Source organism: Corvus cornix, chromosome 12 (assembly GCF_000738735.6).
Source record: "Corvus cornix cornix isolate S_Up_H32 chromosome 12, ASM73873v5, whole genome shotgun sequence".
NCBI lineage: Eukaryota > Metazoa > Chordata > Aves > Passeriformes > Corvidae > Corvus > Corvus cornix.
In genome coordinates this window covers 9,012,281-9,031,815 of record NC_046342.1, presented here as the reverse complement: position 1 = coordinate 9,031,815, position 19,535 = coordinate 9,012,281, and the positions used below count along the sequence as shown (strand labels likewise).

General features: G+C 53.2%; 1 protein-coding gene across 1 annotated transcript; it reads right to left on the bottom strand.

Moving 5' to 3' along the window:
- Nucleotides 1–996: 996 nt before the first annotated feature.
- Nucleotides 997–11,159, bottom strand: GATA2 (GATA binding protein 2). Its single transcript, XM_039559173.1, is given in 8 exon segments — nucleotides 997–1,802; nucleotides 2,641–2,766; nucleotides 5,732–5,877; nucleotides 8,557–8,766; nucleotides 8,769–8,894; nucleotides 8,897–9,154; nucleotides 9,866–10,353; nucleotides 10,898–11,159. Coding segments are annotated over 7 exon segments (1,395 nt in total). The 5' UTR covers nucleotides 10,095–10,353; nucleotides 10,898–11,159; the 3' UTR covers nucleotides 997–1,502.
- Nucleotides 11,160–19,535: the final 8,376 nt, after the last annotated feature.

Sequence of the window (19,535 nt, the reverse complement as noted above, 5' to 3'; positions counted from 1 at the left end):
ATACACTTCACATTGGCAATAGCTTTGTTTTCGGTCATTTACGTACAATACGGTTTAATAACGGGAGATTTAAATTTATTTTTTTCTTCTTTTTTTTTTTCCATATAAAATCCGCTACGGAAAACAGACGTTCCCCTTAGAACGATGCTTTCCCCTCATCAGCTGTCGCTGTGTCTGGGATTTGACGGATGTGTGAAGCTCAAACTGATTGTCTCTCTTTTTCCCCTCTCCAGTGATCTCAACCTCATTTCTGCCCTTCCTCCCTGTGAAGTCCACCGGGGCCTGGATGCCTGAGACAGCACGCGCTGGCTGCGTGTGGACATGGTGGCCACACTGCCCAAAGTTTACCCAAGCAGCTAATCTGCATTTTTAAGCGACAGCTGCCAACACAACAGAACAAAATGCTTCAACCTCTGAAGTCTGGGAGCAGGATGGTTTTTGTGCCCCGTGATGGTTTTGGCTGTGCTAGAACTTAGCTGCGACACAGTTTTGGTAAATGCCTGTATCTCACCCCTTGCTAGTGCAGGATTGCCTTCCCCAAAGTTTTCCCCAACAGTTTGTCTGACCTAGGTTGTCTGGTTTGAGGAACAATAGGGTAGTTGGGAGAGGGGCTCTTTTTTAAAATAAATCTTTCATGTTAGGGAGAAGAATGAAGGAATTGTGTCAAAATAATCACCATCTTGGGCATATTAAAATCCCATATTACGGCTACATTTTTGCTTTGTTCCTCGCCCTCACAATCTTTTCCCCCTTGCTAGTAACTTTGGTATGGAAGATAGATGGAGCTAATCCAAGAGGGCTGTCGAGTACATTTCCCCTCTCCTCCTTTCCTCCTTGTTTTGAAGGCAGCTTTTCTTACAGGGTAGCCATTGCAAATGACAGCACAAAAACATGCAATCAGAGGGGCTGAGGCTTTTTGTGGAAAACAAAATAAATATGACTTTGTGTCTGATTTTAAAAATTACAGTTTAATAAAGAAGTCCTTTTCTTTCTTTTTTGTTTTCTTTTTTTTTTTTCTTTCTTTTTTTTTCGGGGGCTTTTTTTCTTCTTTTTTTTTTCCCATCCCAAACAAAGTCCGCAATAGAAATCCAGCATGTCTGGCTTCCAGTGAACCAATTCCATCCTGGGAGGCTGCTTATATCTCTTTACAATATTCACAGTAATAACAAAGAGAGAAAAGAAAGGAAAGCCAGTTCCGAGCCTTCTCCTTCAGCTTCTGCCATCTTTTGCTTCCTGCTGGACCATTAAGTATCAAACAGGTGAGTTCTTTTTCCTTATACCTGAGGGGGCAAAGTGCATTACAGGCACCACTACACATTTCTGCAGAAGACCCATCACTTGCAAAGTTTTAGTCCAGCATTAAGAGTTAAACCACATGGGAGCAAAGGTCTCCTTTTGCCATCCCTACATTCTCCTCTTGGCAGAACATTGTCTTACTTGGTGTCATCTTAGGCAAAGTCCAATGTTCTTAATATCTGGGTGGGTCTCTTGGTCATCAGGTTTTATCCCATGGCTGTAACCATGCTGGATGGGTGTGGGTGTCCAAATGAGATGCTGGAAGATGGGTGGATGGGGGTAGGTGTTGGTAGGATGTGTCCAGAGTGGCTGAAAGGGGGCAAATGCCCCATGGGTGCCATGTGACTGGCAAGGGCAGCAGCGCTGAAGGGAGACGACTTCTCCTGCATGCACTTGGACAGTTCCTCAAAACACTCAGAGCCTTTCTTGCTTTTCTTTGATTTGTTGGACATTTTCCTATTCCTGGTCTGAATTCCTTCCTTTTTCATGGTCAGAGGCCTGTTCACCTGCAAGAAATGAGAAAATCAGGCTCATGCAGACAAAATGACCTTATTGTGCAAAAATGAAAATATTTGGACAGCCCCCATGTGTTTTTCCTGGATGGAGACCTTTTTCTGGCCAAAAAAAATGGTGTTTCTCTGTGCAGAACTTGTTTATATTGATTTGTTTAATAAAACCACACACAAAAAAACCCCCTAGACATGAAAAACAAATTGAACTGAATTTGGCAGCTGATGACTCTCTTTCCCGTAGGCTTACCCTCAGTCCTCATTCATTTCCTAACAGAAGATCAAACTAGGAGGCACATGCTGACCCAAATTCAGTCCTAAGACATGAGCAATCGTATATCAGTAACCTCTGTTACTTACAGTGTAAATAACATTCCAACGTATCAAGTGTTCCTGCTTAGGATTAATTTCTTTAAAAAAAAGTAAAATAATACAACAAAGCCTTAGATATAATTACTTTTTTACAAGTCAAAATGAAGATAGCCCATCAGGATTAATTTTTGCACAGAGCCCATTCCGAATGGCCTCCGATTCTGGAGGGAAACGGCACACAAAACCCACTTAGTTAAAACCAAGTGTGGCAGCTCTATTTTGCCTGGTTTGCCCAAGCGTTAGAAGCCAAGCTAATACATTGTAATGTCACTGAACTTAGCATCACTATGCTGACAAAGAACGGCTGTCACTTCCCAGGGGAACCTTAGAGATGGGGGGTGGGGGGAAGGAATAAAACAACAACCAAACCCCTGAAACCAATAAAAGCCTAGTGTACACCATGCAGTTAAGACATCAATCCAGGCTAGGCAAGCAGCGACACATGAGATGAGTAAATACTCACATTGTGCAATTTATAGTAGAGTCCACAGGCATTACAAACTGGGTCCCCGTTTGCATTACGTCGCCATAAGGTCGTGGTGGTTGTCTGACAGTTGGCACAACAAGTCCCTGCTCTCCTGGCCGCTGACTAACCAAAAGAAAAAGAAAATTAAAATGTATCACCAGGCGGAGGGAGAGCACGAGAAAGGTCAAATTGGACTCAATATCTAGTTTGGGGAGAACTAGTTACTAAGATTTTACAGAGCATCAGGGCTGGAGGAAAGCTGCTGTCAGTTTTACGTCTTATGGCCATTACATTTTTGTTTAAATTTAAATATTCTCCTATGCAAACTGCAGTTTCAAGCCCCTTGGCACTCTGTCTGCAAGGGAAGTAAGGAGAGAAACAATGAATCTCCGATTCCACAAACAAAAATTTTAGAGGGCGGAAAAATATTCTTGACTTTTTCAAATTTTCCCTTTGCAGGATTCTAGAATGCATCATGAAAAAGCATTTGCCTTTTTTCTTTTTCCGATTTAGTCTGTGCCAATGTTGGGACTGTGCTTGAAAACAGGCAATCATTAAGAATGTGATTTTTACCCCTACTCTGGCCCTTGAAAGGTGGACACAAAAGAAAATTAACCACATTACTTAGCTGGGTGCAGTATTTATCAGAGCCATCACTGAAAATTCAGTTTGCATTTACAAGTGAAAGGGAGAAAACAAAACTGGCTCCAACTTTCTTTAAATATTTAGCAAACCAAATTTCATGCCTTGCAGCAATGATTCCGCTGACGCTGACCCGTCTGCCGCCTCTGTCCCTACTTAGTTCCTTAGCTGACAAGCCCTCAAACAACTGTCTTAAAATTAAACAAAACCACCAAAAATCCACCACCCTTTCCTAAAACTATTGTTCTGCTGAAACCAAGGTGAGGGGAAAGAAAAAATGCCCAAACATTCACCCACGTCCCAAAACAAGAACAGGAAAAGTAGAACAGCAGGCGGCTGTGATTCCTGGATGGGCCCTTGTCTAGCAGACCCCACAATAAAGCGTCCTTTGTGCATGGACAGTGACGTATAAAGTGTTATGGACAGCCTAACTGCACCCCGTATTTTGGGAAATTATTTTGTATTAGAAACCTTCAGCCCTGCCTCTAGAAGTGGTCAAAATACCAAGTCCATTTTGTACTACTGAATTAATGCTGAGGAACTCAGTATTTTCTTAAATTGGAGTTTACTTCCTAGAGCGTATCAATCGTGGTTGTTCCCCAGGGGCCTTGATCCCTGGATATTTCTGCAATTAGCCATGAAGAGCCGTGGGGTGAAGCAGCAGCAAAGCTCACAGCAAATCTCCGTGAGCACAGAGCCAGTCCCGGGGCAGCGGGATTCCCAGAGAACTCCGTGCGCTCCCTGCTCGCCGGCCCCGGTGGGGAGCTGGCGCCGCTGGACACAGCCCGGCCCGCTCACCAAAAAGGAGCACAGGGTTCTGTTCTCACTTGCTCCTGATTTACACCATGGCCCTCTGTAACTTTCCCAAAGCTGATGGACGGCTCAGCAGCTTTAGGCAAGAATCAGGCCCTCAGAGACTCATATATTTCAGTGCCTTACACGCCTGTGAGAACAGGCCAAAGGCAGAAAGAGGGGGTACCCCCTACTGCAAATGCACTCATGCAACCCAAACACAATTAATGCCAGACGTCCAAACACTGACATTATTAATACGATTACTTTGCTGTTGCATGGCAGATGAACAAATTCCCAAAGATGGCCATCTCCTCTCCCCCGCAAACAAGCAAACTACAGTGGAAAAAGGGGCAATAAACAAAGCTGTAAATCAATTAAAACAAAACAAAACATTTAAACAACTACACTAAAAGAAAACCTCTCCAGTGCCCCCCAAACTTTGCACAGTGAGCTAAGTATAACAGTCTCCCAACACACTGGAAGGTGGAGACCTATGTTTGCATATTTGAGATGGCTTACTGATACTAAACTATGCTGCTTAACTCTATGGCCTGTCCCATTCAGTCTGGAAAGCACTTGAGCCTGAGAGACGATAATGTTACACTGTTGTCTTAACATTTTTCTATATGTCAGTCACTTTAGAAGGCAAGTCATTAAGAAGCTTGCATAGCTGAAATTCTGACTCACGACAGAAATCTTCTGTATCCCAACCCAGTGTTAGAACAGTAATGCCAATTTTCTGCTCTCTAAACCTCATTGAAACTTGCCCACGAATAGCTAGGAGACTTAGGCACCATAAATCACAAAGCTCCAAAAAATATATTTATTATTCTTAGCATTTTACGCATTATTTGTGGAGTAGAGTGTATTAGAAATTTCAAAACAGCAAGCATGACTGGCAAGGCTTGCCTATAGAAACTCTCTAAAGCTTTTAGAGTCAGGAAACAGATACACAAAGTTTCCTTATCTTTAACGTACAGATATCCGGATAGGAAACTACTACCAGGAGCTTAGAAAGGACTTTTTTTTTAAAATCAGTCAAATGAAAATACAAAGTATAGGTGACTCCATGGAAAAATAATAGGATTTTTTTTTAACAGTAGGGGATTGTCTGGGGAGGGAACCAATATTAATATTGCCAGAGAATATAAGAGTGAAAATTACTTCATGGCTTTTATACAAATAATTTTTAAGTAGGGAGCAGTAGCTTTGACTCATCTGATTTGTTTTGCTTTTCTGGAGCTGGAACTTTTTTTTAGTACACGGTGGAGGACATTCATGCTCATAACCCTTTCGCTCCCAGTGTGTGCCCAAACCGTCCCAAGAGGCCAAATAAATGAGGAATTAAATTAAAAGCTGTCATCTGAGGATAAACGGGGAGACAGACACACGATATCCCGCATGCACTGTGAGCGGCAGGGAGGCTGGGGACGGAGGCAGGCTCGGTGGTCTGAGCCGGGATGGGGCGGAGGGGTGGAGGGGGAGATGTGCCCCGAGGCACGGCAGTGACCTCGCCGTGACTGACCCCCGTGTACAGTACAGCTCGGCTCCACGCAGGGGCTGAGCAGAGATGAGGCACGATTGACTTGTGCCTGTGTGTGGTCCTTTTGCCTTATTTATCCCCAAACCCAGGAGAAATAGAGACACCTACCAGCCTTCGCTTGGGTTTAATGAGAGGTCGGTTTTGACCGTTCATTTTGTGGTAGAGCCCGCAGGCGTTACACAGGTAATGCCCGGTGCCGTCTCTTCTCCAGAGAGGGGTAGCAGTGGCTCCGCAGTTCACACACTCTCTGCCTTCTAAATGGAAACACGAAGAAACCGGATTTCTTTCTTTAAAAACAAATTCACAAAGTCTTTTTGCATTATCCTTTAGGCATTTTTCAGGAGTCAAAACAGTGTGTTAATTCTGTTAATTAAGCACAATCAGACAGCAGTGACATCTACAGCACATGCAGCAAGGAGCTCAGTGTTTCGAGAACTCCCAGGCTCCAGTGAGTATTTTATGGCATGATCAGGAACAGGCAGTGCTCTCTGCAAGGTGAGAAAGAGTGACACTCGTACTGTGTCAGATGGAAGTTATGGTTTCAGCAAGGAGAACTCCCTCAGTCTGCCCTGGGCACCACTCCCCTCCTGTATCTATTGCACTCCGGTGGTGAAATCCTGTGTTCCCCTGCCACAAAAACACCCGTGCACGTGCACACAAGCACACACACCTGCAAAAACACAACACGTTGAAAGAGCGAGTCAGAGGTTTTCTAGAATTAAATCTAAGCAAAAAGACCTCCAATTTTGCACTTTCCTTTTTGTTGCAAATGCTACAGGATGAGAAAGCAGAGCCAAGCAGACTGGGAATGGATACAGAATACCAGAGACTCGGTTATGATTTTTGTTCTAAAGGCAGAAAAACGCTGTTAATGCTGTTCATTGAGAAAGTTCAGTTTCACTGGGTATTACTGTAAAAAACAGGCTTATGAGTGCTTTTCTGTTTCTGTGATTTTTCAACCATCCAGTTTGGATTTGGTAGAGAGCAGTTTACCTTCATTATTAGTGTTAGTAGTACAATGTGATAAACATGGCATTGTAGAATGGCTGTATTAAATAAAACACAACATGTAACTCCTAGATAACTGTTTCTCCATCAGAAAGCTTCCTGCTAAAAGTTCATTTGCCTTGGATGGTTTGAGGGCAGGTCTGCTTAATATAGAAATCTCTCTTAATACAGTTTATGCAAATCCTACAGTATTTAACTGGAAAGGAAATTCTTTTTGCTAATAACTGAAGCAGGCCATGTTGAGTTCAGTGGGGCTTGTGTCTGCTTTAATCTAGGGAATGGGTAGCTTTTAAACAACACAGTCTAGAGTGAAAAATGAGGGGAGCTCTGCAGCGCTGCATTTGTAGCTTTTGTCCCTCCTAGGGCAGGAAGCTGCAGGAGTCGTCCTGTCGTGAGTCTTAGTTTTCCTACAAAAACACTCAGTGGTCACGAACTTTCCCCAGTTCCTTGCATTGGGAGCTCCCTTACAGAGGGGGAAAAAAAAGAAGCAACTGTAAAACAAAACAAAAAAGGTCCTTGCTTCCCCCTTCTAAAAATCATCAGCAGCTACAGGATAAAAATTTTTTAAAAAGCTACTCAGGATGCCTCTATCTTTAGAGACCTGGATCTTGAATCAGTTTCCAAACTCAGGAGGTTTGGGCTACCAATTGCCTGTAGTTTCTCTTCCATGCACTACCAAAAACTACATACGTGTACATACATGCAACTGCCTGGAAATAATGGCAGAGAAAGAGTGTATTTTTTCCCCTCCGAGGAATCATTTGAAACAGTACTGATGAGCTTGTAAAATAACTGGTATTTTTGTTGCAAAACTCATAAGAGATCACATTTCTAAATTATTGTCTACTTAAATAAAAACATGTAGTGTATTCATAAGCAAATATGTTCAATAGAATACATATGCAAATGCCTATAGAGCCATTTGTTTTTAAAGAGCTGTCTAAATTCAGCCCCAATATATTGCAGTTCATTTCCTTCCACCGGTGAGAATGTTAAACCAAGAAGGTCAGTAGAATTATAGAAATTGTCATAATTTGTGTCTAGCTGTATAACTACTGCGATTTCAAAGTGGGGTCAAAACTTGGTTCATCGCCTAATTTGCGGATTTAGGACTGCACTTTTAGAAGAAATGCAAGAAAGGGTTGTGAACACGGAAAGGTCTGCAGACAATCGTTTGGAAGCAGAGATATGTCTGATTCAGGGTAAAAAAAAGCGGGGGGGAGGGGGGAGGAAGTATCTTCTGGTTAAAGTTAGGCCGCAGTAAGTTAGCAATGACTGGACACCTTAGTCTTTTGCACTGGTATGTAAACTATATTTGAACTTTTGCTCTTGTAAAATGCGAAGGGAAGAAGGCCCTCTGCGATCTGAAGGGGACCGACCAGGGAAGTTTCGCTTTCATCTTGCACTACGGCCTTGGGTGTTGTTAATGGAGAGACGTGGAAATTATGGAGGGAGAAATACCTATCGCTGGGAAGTCCCCACGTGTCATCCATGGGGGTTTGCCTGACTTGAGGGAGCAGGGTCGAGCCTGAGCCCCTCGGGAGGCCGAGGCCTCCTTTTCTCCGAGGAAAAGGGTTTGGGTTTCTTTCTCCATAGAAATCCCTCTTTGTACAACGTGGTCTGCTGGCTCAGACTGCCCTGGTCCCGCGCCCCGCGGCCCTTTCAGCGCCCCGGGGCCAGTGCCTGGGTGCATTGGCACCCACAGGAGCCTGGTCCGAGCTCCATCTCCTAGTTTTAAAAACCCAGAAAAGCAGAACCAAGCAGTCACCTGTCCTTCTGTCCCGAAGAGGGCCAACACAAGCACGCAACCTCGCAGCAGCCCACACCCTCACCCCAACAGCCGGCGCAGCCACCCGCACGCAGCCCCGGGAGCGCGGCCCTTCCAGCCGGGACACGCTGGGGAAGCCACGGGGTGCGACACTTACCCGAACAGGACCTGGCCTTGCTCCGCGGCTTGGGGGTGAAGCTGGACGCGGGGCCCCCCAGAAAGCTGCCCGGGTGGAAGAGGCTGCTGCTGTAGTCGTGGGCTGCTGGCACGTAGGAGGGGTAGGTGGGGATGGGGTGGTGGGTGGAGGGCTGGGCCCCCATGCTGGTGAGGCTGCTTCTGAGCGGGCTGGCGCTCTCCATCTTCATCCCTCCGACAGCGACACTTGGTACTTGATGCTGTCTTTGTCCTCCTGCCGAGCCCCGGCAGAGGAAGAAGGGGAGGCGGCGCTGGTGGAGTTGGGGTCTGGGGACACTTCCTTGGGAGGGGTCGGGGGAACCCGAAGAGGTGGGAGCCGGAGTGCGAGGCCGGGGTGAGCGAAGACACGGAGGCGGTGCTGGAGGTGCTACTGCCCGGGTACACCGAGATGGCTCCAGGCGCTCCGGCCGCCGAGGGGTGCAGGGGTGTCTTGGTGAAGGGGCTGACGGTCCAGGGGTTGTGGTGATGGGCAGACAGTGCCGCCTTGCTGCTGTCCAGCCAAGGGATCCCGGGGCTGTGGATAAGATGAGGCCGGCACATTTGACTCCCGGTCAGGCGGGCTGTAGAAACACAAGAGCGTTTGGGATCAGCGTGGGGCGGCTCAGCCCGGAGCGCCTCGGGGAAGACCCCAGCTCCCCGTGGCTGGGGCAGCTCCTCGGTCTGCGGGCGGCCGGAGGGCAGGCGGCCGCGGGAGAGACTTCACAACCCGGGGAGGAGCAGCCAGGCTGGTGCAGCAGCCCCTTCGCCCTGTCCCATCCGAGGGAGATACCAGCCAGCCCGGCAAGAAGGAGCAAGGGGAGCAGGAGGGGGACTCAGGCACCCCCTTTCCTCCCACCCCATTCCTGGGAATAAGCAGCAAACCCCTTTTTGCTCTATCTTTCTGAGCTACCGTAACGCTCTCTCTTCGGCTGCTAAAAACATCCCCAAATAAAATCCATCGCCGGTTTGAATCGGTTTGTATCGGTTTGTATTTTGCATCCGGGAAGTAGCCGTGTCTGAGAAGTTTTAGCCTGTGCGCACACTATTTCCCCTTCCTCTCTCACCTCCCCCCTTTCTTTCCCTCCCCTCCGCTATCCCTAAGATATCCCTAGGGTTAAAATTCACCCGTGCCTGCCTTTCTATCCTGTTTTCGATCTCCTTTTCCCCGGCTCCGACACACCGAAGCGGCCCCGAGTGAAACTTCTCACCCCCGCGCAGGACACCCGCGGCCCGTACGGCGGGGCCCGGAGCGCTGCCGAGACGGCGGAGAAGGGGCCGGGGTGCTGATTTACCGTGTGCCTGGCTGTAGGAGACCCTGGCCCGGGCGTGGGCGGAATTGGCGTAGTAAGGGTTGCCCTGGGAGTCCAGGTGGTTGAAGAAGACGTCGACTTCATCCGGAGGTAGGAGCTGCGCTGGTTCCATGTAGTTGTGAGCTAGCCCGGGGTGGTGGCTCTCGGGGTGCTGCCCGTTGAGCACGGCGTGGTGGGCCATCCAGCGAGGCTGATCCGTGGCCACCTCCATGGCCTTGGGCCTCCCGTCCCACCCACCCCCAGGCCAGGAGCGAGCTACGCTCGGTGGGGGCGGGGGGTGCTGCTCGGAGGGTCGCTTTTGGCGCTGCCTGGTGGGTTTTAAGAGATTAGGGTGGCTTTTCTTAGAAAGAACACCGCCGGGTGACTGGAGCGCGCCCTCTGAGGCGCGGGGGAGGACCCCCGAAGTCAGCGTGTCCCTCTGTCAACAGGCGGGTAGCGTAGGCAGGTCCGAGGAAGCGCCAGGGCAGCACCTGTAGGGAGAGACGGGAGGGTTTAGCAGCTCGGCAGCCCTGGGTGCGCTGCTCGCCGGGCCGGCTCCCGGCCGGCTTCTTTTCCCAGAGGTACATGGATGGGGAGGGGGAAGCAGAGCCCCTCCTCCCTTCCAAAAATATCCTCTCCCCAAAAGTCCTTGTCTTGCTCCCTCCCTGCTCATTGCCCCACAAAATAAACAGAGATCCCATTTCAAACTCTTAACCAAAAACAAAAAGGAAAAAAGGAGAAAAAAAAAAGAAAAAGGAAAAAAAGGGAAAAGCTTCCTTTCCCCCCCCCTCCCTCGCTAGAAACGTCAATAGGAGTTTTTCCAGCTGGCTTCAAAAGCGGGGTGAAAAAGGAAGAACGGCAGAACTAATATAGCGTAGTTCTAGCAAGAACTCCAACTGACACAAAAGGAAAAGGAGGGGGAGAAATAGGGAGGGGGGAGAGAAGGAGAAGAGCGGAGAAAAGGGTGTTTAGAGAAAGCAGCGAGTGCGCCCTGGCAGTGGCGCGGCGACCCCCCCCCCCGCGCCCCACACTTACCCGGCGCGGGAGGCTGGGTGGCGATGGATGCCGGCGTGGAGGATTCGAGTGCCGCAAAGAGGGGGAGAACGGAGGGGGAATTTAAAAAGCGAAGAGGGAGAGGAGGGGGGAAAGGCAGAGCGAGCGCCGGAGGAGCAGAGGAGGTTGGCTGGAGGGTGTTACTCAGATGGCAAAGCCGCTGCTCTGGCCGGCTCGGTCCCATCCCCGCGCATCCTATATGAGCGCTGGCGCCAGCTGGCCGCGGCGCCGCAGACGGGCCGGGGCGCGCAGGGCCGGCGGCCGGGCCAGCCAATCCCGCCGCCCCACACCGCCCCCAACCGCACCCCCGCCCCAAACGGAGCCGGCCCGGGGGGGGAGCGCGGCAGACCCCCTCCTCCGCCCCCCTTCCCCCGCTCGCAGCATCCTCGCCCTGCAGCGCCGTGGGGGCTTTCCCCGCCCGGGCGCTGCACGCCCCTGCGGGGCGGGGACGGCAAAATAGAGGGGGTCCCGCCGGGGAGTGCGGGGATGCGGAGTGGGGAGAGGGGGGGCCGGGGGGGTCGAGCGAAGATGGAGTGCGGGAAGGGCTCGGCGATGGGGCCGACTCCGCCGGGTGCTGCCCCGCCGCCGGGCCGCGACTTCCAGCGCCGCCGCCGGGATGCCCGGGGCTGGAAATCGGCACCGGGGAGATAAATATGCTAAAATCCCTTAAATCAGGCACAGCAGAGCGCAGCCGGGATCGGGACAAACCTCAGCGTGGTCACGTTAGTTTGAAATAACCGTCTGAATCAGGAAAAAATAATTAAAAACAAATAATTGCGAGGCTCTGCGCCGACCCCGGAGACCGACGGGACGAGCAGGGCCCGGGCAGCGGGGCCGCGCCGGGCCGGCTGCGGGGCAGGGATGGACCCTGCCTGCTCCCCGGCCCTCAGGGTTTGGGTCGGACCCGGGCTGAGCTTGGCTGGCAACCGTGGGCCCGGATAGCCAAGCCGAGCCGAGCCGGGCCGGGCTGGGGCACAAGGACGCTGGGAGGGGATACAGCCTTCGCGGTGGGTCTGCCACATCTCTAACACGGTTTTTTTTCCATTCTCACACTTTTTTCTTAAAATAATTAATAACGAAAACCAAACATCACTGTTTTAATATTTGCAATTACTCATGTGCTTTGGGGCGGGGAGCAGAGGTGCATCCCGAATCAACAGGCGTTTTCGGCGGAGTTTGTGGTGAAGTTCAGCGGCAGCAGCCGGGGCGCGGGTCTGGCTCCGCCACCCCCGAAGGTGCGGACAACCCGGTCCGCTTTGGGGGCGGAAAATAATAATAATGAGAAAGGCACGACTCCCCAGAACGCCGCCGGGCTCTGCTGCAGGTCCCGTTTCCCAGGCGCTCCTCTCCCGTTCCTCAGCCGCTGCTTTCGGGGGAAAAGGGAAGCGCTGATCGCAATCCTTCAACCCTCCTAGCTGGGCGCGGGGCGAGGACGCTGTCCCTGCCCGGGGATCGCGGCGGAGAGCAGCCCTCCGCTCGCCGGACAGCGGCCGCGGCTCCAGCCCGACGGCGCGGCCGGGGCAGGGGGAACGGGAGCGGTCGGGGCCGTGCGGGCTGCGCCGGGCCCCACCGGGGGGCTGCGGGCGGGGGAGCGGGGCGGCCCCGAGGATGCTGCTGCTGCTGCTGCTGCTGCTGCTGCTGCCCCCGGAGCCGCCCCCGCGGCGGGCAGCGCTGGGGGTTGGGAGCCGGAGCCGGCCTCCCCCGGCCCGACCGCCCCAGTCACTACGACGCCGGGACTCTGACGTCACCCGACACTGCCAAATTCGCCAGGAAATGAACTTTTCTTTTTTTTTAATAATAACAATAATAATAATAATAATGACGGTAATAATAATAAAACTCCCTTTCCTCGCTGCGGAGCACGTCTGGCCGGAGCGACCTCTCTTACTATTCCCCCACCACCACTCGTCCCCCTATAACCTTCCCCCAGAGGACCCTCAGCGCAGCACCCCGGGGGACCCACAGCGCAGCCCGGCGGGGCGGTGGAGCGGGGGCTGTACTGGGGCGGCTAAAGGTTGGGACAGGGGGAGGCGATTATGCTCCCCCCGTCCGCATCCTCTCCTCTGACGCCGCCTGCACCCAAAGCCCGGGCGTCCCGCTCCTCCCGGCCCCCTGACCTCGGGGCTGCGCGGTGGCGCCGGGACCGCGGCGCCCCTCGCCCCCTCCTGCCGCTGCGGGGGGGTCGCAAGCGGTGGGGCCGGGCAGCAGCTCCTCCGGTGGCTGCCGGGCGCGGAAGGGGCGGTGGAGCCGGCTTCTCCCGGGACGGGCTGGTTGGCCCGGGCAGGCCGGGGACAGGCGCTGGGCCGGGCTTGGTGGGAGAGGGGCCGGGGTTCGGGAGGGCAAATGCCCCCCGCGCTGCGGAGCGTGCCCGGGAGCTTTAGTCCGGCGGTGCCCGGGAGGAAAGGGAAACAAAGCAAAAAAAATTTTAAAATTATTTTTAAAAGGGAAAGTTAAAAGGCAGAGAGGAAACCAAGCGAGCTTTCCAAAAATCCGGCTTTTCCTTCCGAAGCGATTTTCTTTCTACATGCACCAAAATCACCCAAGTATCACCCGAAAATGGATTTTTTGATGTTTTTAAAGAAAGGTGAGTATAAAATAAACTCGAGCCGTTGCAGATAGATCCCCTCGGCGCCTCGTTCTACCCACCGCCGGAGGCTGCCGGGGCTGGGGTGCGCTGTGCCCGGGGAGTCCCGGCCGCTGGAAAAGGGCGGCGGTCAGCCGGGATCACCCGGGCCTCGCCGGCTCCCGTTCCCGACCGCCAGCGAAATCCAGCTCCTCGCTACACGCTTATTAATTAATATGGATGTTTTAATTACTGCCCTCCTGCCATCAGCACGGGGACGCGATTTTTGGGTATTTTTGGGGGGGGAAGCGGAGTGGGCTGTTTGTTTTAGGCAGGTGATAAAATCGCAGTTAACGAGCTGATAATTCGTTCGTGTTTGTTTTAAAAGACAAATTGTAAAGATTAATCAGGCGGCTTGATTTATGGCGAGGCAGACCCCGGCGCTGCCCGGCCAGGGCTCCCTGAAGCCCCCGTCTCGGGTTACCCGAGGCCCGGCAGGCGAAGCAAAACAAAAGGGGCGAGCGGGCGGCGGCGGTGGCTCCGGCCGTGCCGCCTCGGGACCGGCCCCCCGGCGCCCGCCCCACCTCCGGGCCGGGGGTCCGGCTGCCAACTCCCCGCCGCCGGGTGCCGGCTGCGGCCGGCGCCTCTCCTCGCACCCACCTCTCGCCTTCTGCAACCCCTCCCATTAAAACCCTTTGTAAAATAAATGACCCCTCCAGCAGGGATGAAGGATTTTTGCTGAGAGACCGGCTGAGCTGGGAGATTTCCTAGCCGGCCGGCTCGCAGTATGTTGGTTTATTTTGTTCTATTTTATAATTGTATTTAATTTAATTTTTTTAAAATTCCCGACGTGTCCCGTCCCCGCTGCCTGATTCTGGCGCACCGGCTGCCGGCTCCGGTCTCGGCCGCTGAACGCCCCGGCGGCACGGCTGAGGTTTTTAATTGAATTAATTCACCCACCGGGAGCAGCAGCGAACCGCGCTGGCTGCTGGAGGTGAGCGGCTTAGCTCCGCTCCGCAGCCCGCCGCTCACACGGCTGGTTAAGCAGCTCTTCCCTCAATTTTCTGCCAAGCCTCCCGGGAGAGGGTCCGCCGGGCCCCACTGCTTCACCCCGCGGCTGCCAACCCCCATTTACCTTCTTTCCCCGGGCACTAAGGGCTCCGTTTTATTAACTTTATTTTGTTATTGCTGTCGGAATTTATTTTTCTCTTTTAATAAGGGAGCCTCCCCAGATCTGGAAGCACAACTGGTTATTTTGATTTGATTGACAAGTGATGTCATATCGTTAAGGGAGGGGGGAGACGACAACATGTTTTAGCAACAGTTAGTAGTGCCATGTGATGGAGTTGACACCTATTCTTGGGCAGAGGCGAAGGCAGAAAACAAATAAGCCGGCGCCGCACACGGAGCATTTATTTACATGTCCGGAGAGGGGATTCTTCCTCTTTTTCTCCCCCTTCATTCTGAGTGTTTGGATCGGGGAAAAATTGTACCTGAGGAGAACGGGGGTGGGACCCGCAGACCCCAGGGCACGTTCCTCCAGACACCCCTTCCCGGGGTTCCCCCGGCGGCCCCCTGAGGGCCACTTTCTCCCGGTGAACGGAGACCTGGGGGTCGAGACCTCCCGTGCGGCATTGCCCCGCTGCCTCCCCGAGGTGCAACCCACAGCCGCACGCAGGGAGGGCAGGAAAACTCCGTGAAAAGGGAAGAAGAGGGAGAGAAGTGCTCGGTGCTCAGCCCCGCACGGGGCCGCGGCGCTCCCGGTGCCGGCGGGCGATGTGCGAGCCCCGGGGCGGGCCGGGGAAGGAGGCTGCTCGCCGGCGGGGAGGGGGCTGGGAGGGCCTGCTGTGGGCGTCCCGCCCCGGCCCCCCGCCCCGCCGCAGGCTGGGGAGCGGCCGGCTCTGCCAGCGGCTCCCGCCCGCCCGCAGGTAGGAGCCCCGGACAGCCGGTCCCGCGAGCAGCCCCCCCGCCCGCCTCGGGTATATTTCGGGATTTTTTAGGAAGGGAAAGCTCTTGCTTTCTGCCTTTTAAAATTTTTTTTTCCCGATGTTTTTGTCCCTCTGGTCTTGTCTCCGTTTTGCTTTTCTTCTCCCCCGGCCCCCCCGTCCTGCGTTACTAGGACGTATTAATGGCTCCTGATAGGGTTATAAAGTGACACAGTTACTTCGTAACCACAAGACCTTTACTTAAACTGCATTAAGGAAAAACAAAATGAAGAGAAAAAAAAAAAAAAGCTCGACAGATACGACTAGGGGAATAAATCACGGAGATTTTAATTATTTTGCTTGTTTTTGTAAATACGCTATCCCTCATCCCGCAGAGGATTTCTGTGGGGTATGTCCCCCACCGTGGGAACCCTCGGTCCCAGTCTCGCTCCCGACACGCTCCCGCACATGCCTTCACCTGCGCTTTGTCCGCAATTTGCCTGGTGCCCACCGCCCCCGCAGCCCCCCGGCTCGCTCGGCTGCAAAATAAAGGGGAGGAAAAGCCTCAAGCAGACCCCAGCCTGCCCACAAAACCGCCTTTTGTGCAAGTTCCCGAAGAGAAATGCGTGCGTGGGGAAGGGGGGGGTTGCACACGCACAGCTTTGTCCAGAAAAAGGTATAATTCTCTTTTTCAGGCGCTGCCAGGAAATATTTCGTTTGCAGGATCTCTCTTTAATTTTACGTACATATAGACTTTTTCTTTCTTTCTTTCTTTCAAGGTTATTTCGGGAGCTGCGTTGCAAGAGGGAGGAACGAGGCCGATCCCTCAGGTTTGATTTGTTTCTCCTCAGGCAAAACTTTGCTGGGGAGGGACCGACCCGGCACGGTGAACGGGACTCGACTCACGCCCGGCAACGGCAGTGCCCACGGCCGCCTGCCCCTGCGAGCCACGGGGCTGGCTGAGCCAGGCCGGAGCTTAGACTTCCGAGGAAAAAATAATTGCGTTTAATAAAGATGCTCCATGCTCCGGGGATGAACAATTCCAGCGACCGAAACTCGCACCCTCTTAGTGAAATCGCTTTTCTTATTGAAATCGCATCAATCCAGGCAGGCTTCGCTCCTGGACGCTTCTCCTTTCTGTTTTTTTTTTTTTTTTTTTTCCCTCGTCTTCCAGCCTGAGCACCCCAAAGCAAAAGGAGGATAAAGAGGGGAACTTTACACATACAAAAACAGAAAAAAAAAAAAAAAAAAGGCGAGGGGGTGAAAGAGCCGGCGGAGAGGAGCGGCCGTGTCCCCGATGTGCCTGGGTAATTTTAAATCATGCAAAGCCCCGTAAAGCTGCCGCACGGGACTGGGACGGGAGGACTCCCCGGCAGGCAGGTGCAGAGAGAGCGGGGCCGGGCCCTGCCGGCTTTCGGGGCAGAACAAACCCTCGCATCTTTTTTTTTTTTTTTTTTTTTTTTTTTTCTTTTTTCTTTTTTTTTTTTTTAATGCCCAAATCTGCCAACAAAGGGAGAGAGGAGATAGGATGTAGCTGCGGGGAGGGGACACAGGGCTCTCTGCACACCCTGTCTCCGGGAAATCTCTGCCTGGCCGCCCTGGGTGAAATGCAACTTTCCAAAATGGAGATTTAAATAATCACCCCGGTGACAATGGGAAAGAAAAAAAAAAAAGTCAAAACAACCAATCTCAGATCCAGCCACGGCCCGGCGGCCCCGCTCCCCGCGGGGTGCGGTCCGGGGAGAGCCCCGCCGCCGGGCAGAGCCGGGGGAGCCCCGCGGTGCCCCCGGGCCGGTGAGCGCTGCACCGGGCTCAGCCCGGCCGGCTGGGAGGAGGCAGCCCGGGGGGTCCGGCCCTACCGGGGACATTTTTTCGTTCTTTACAACCCTGCCAGATTTGTCCCTGGGGAAAACTGCCCCGAGCGAAGCGCTCCCTCAGCGGGATCCGCACCTCGGTGCCGGCAGGGCCGCCCCCGGGCCGCGCAGAGCCGCGCTGCCGCGGCCCCTTACCTTGCCTCTCGCCTGTCCTCGTTTTCCTTTCAGTTCTCCGCACGGTGCATGGGAAGCGTCAGTTCTGCTCCTCGCGGGGCCGCTCCGCGGGGTGGGGAGGGGTCCGGCCGCCGGAGCCTCCCCTCCTGCCCGCGCCGGGAGCGGCGGCTCTGCCGCGGGCGGAGGGTGCGCGCAGTCCGGCGGAGGGGCTGCCGCCGTGCGCGCTGCTGAAAACTGGCAGCAGTTTCGAGCTGAGCCCTTTTTTTTTCCTCCCTTCCCTCCTTCCCCCCTTCCCTTCCTCCCTCCTCCCTCCCTCTCCTTTCCTCTCTCCCTTCTTTCCCTCCCCTTCTCTCTCTCACTCTCCTGCATTCACGGATGGCACAGCGAGCCACTGTGTATTTATGTACATAATAAGGCAGCTCGTCCCCTCCACTTCATTTGCATCATTACAATATCTGTACAAGCACATCACATTGTCTGTTGCTTGCACCTTTTGTTACGGTTGCTGTCACAGTCTACGCGACTTGACTTTCATATTTTAAATGAATTGATATTATACCAACAACACGCACTCACATCCCAGGCGCTGGGAAACCGGGCTCCGGCGCGGCGGGCGCCGCAGCCTCAGCCTCTCCCGAGCCGCTCGCTTCTTCCTCGGATCCCAAGGAAGGTGGGCTGGGGGGAGCCGCTTCGTAGGACCAATTATTCCTATAAATTACTCCTATTCGTATTAATTTTGTTTCCACTCTCTAGTGAAGGGAATGCTTTGGGGGTCTTGGATTTTTTTTTTCCATTGACCAGCCTGGCTTTTGTATAACCTCGTGTTTTTTCTCACACCTCTCCCTTCCAAATTGAGCCTTTCGGGCAATGCACCTGCACGTCAGTGAGGCAGCGGAGAAGCTGGAAGAGGCACAAGCAGATTATTACGCGGCGAGTCGTTGTTATAGCTAGGAAAGAGACGGTAAAATACGAATTTCGTAGAGCACTAAGAAATCCAGTCAGAACGAATGTTTTCGGAAATGTTTGCGCGCCCCAGCCCTGGCTTGGCAGTCCTCACCTGCTGGGTATTTTCCTGCCGGTGCGTGTGTGTGCGGGGCCGGGGGCTTCCCTCGCCGAGCGCCCACTGCCTGCATGGGGTGACGGGCGCCGGGGCCGCGGGGGCCGCGTCCAGGCGGCTCGGGGAGCGCGGCGTGATTCTCCAGAGGGGGGGACAGGCGGGACCCCCGCCCGAGGCTGCAGGAAAACCATATTAATGCAGAGACAAAGGCCGGACCGTCCAGCGGGGGCCCTGCGGGAGGTGGGGGAACGAAATACGGTTCGGGAGGGGAAGGAAAAAAGTTTCGCGAGAGAGGAATTATCATCATAATGGAGGTAAAAATGTGAGCAGGGAAAAGAGGGGGGGGATCCTATTCTGCTGGCATTTTCTGTCTGTCTTTGTGATATGGTTCGGGGGAAAAAGGGTCCTTGATATGCGGCAGATAATTCTTATCAGCCCCACGCAGCCCATTTCCAAAGTAAGTGTTTTAATTACTCCTCCTGTATTACCCTTCATCCTCTGAGAGAAGATACATCACCAGATTTATGCAGGGGAAAAATACAAAAGAATGTGGTATTAAAATATATACATGTATATATCCCCTCTTTTTTCCCTTGTGCCCGGGAAGAGGGAGAGGCTGTCGGCAGCCGCGTCCTGGGATCGCCCTGCACGGAACGACTCCAAAACGAGGAACTGTCGCTCAGGCGGAAAAACTACGGGAAAAGTGGGGTTTGAATGCTACAGATTTTTCCCCAAGCGGGGACAGAGGGGGGTGTGCGAGCCGGGGGCTCAGGCGGCCGAGACCGGAGCGCTGCCCACCCGAGGCTCACTGCGCTGTGCCTCCTCTCGAGCCGCGCTGTCCCGGGACAGCGGGGTCACCCCTCCACGTGCCACCAGAGACATTGGGGGTCGGAGGGGCAGGGAGCTGGGATTTTCCCCTCATGCCCGCTGGAAGAGAAGGATGTTTTTCTTTCCTGTTAAGCTTTCGTACTAAAGATGTCATCTGAAAGTCTGGGAGGAAGGGGGAACCGTGCTCTGCTCTCTTCCACGGTAACAACCATATTCTGCATATTGAAAAATATGATAGACAGTGGGGAAAGCTTTCCTC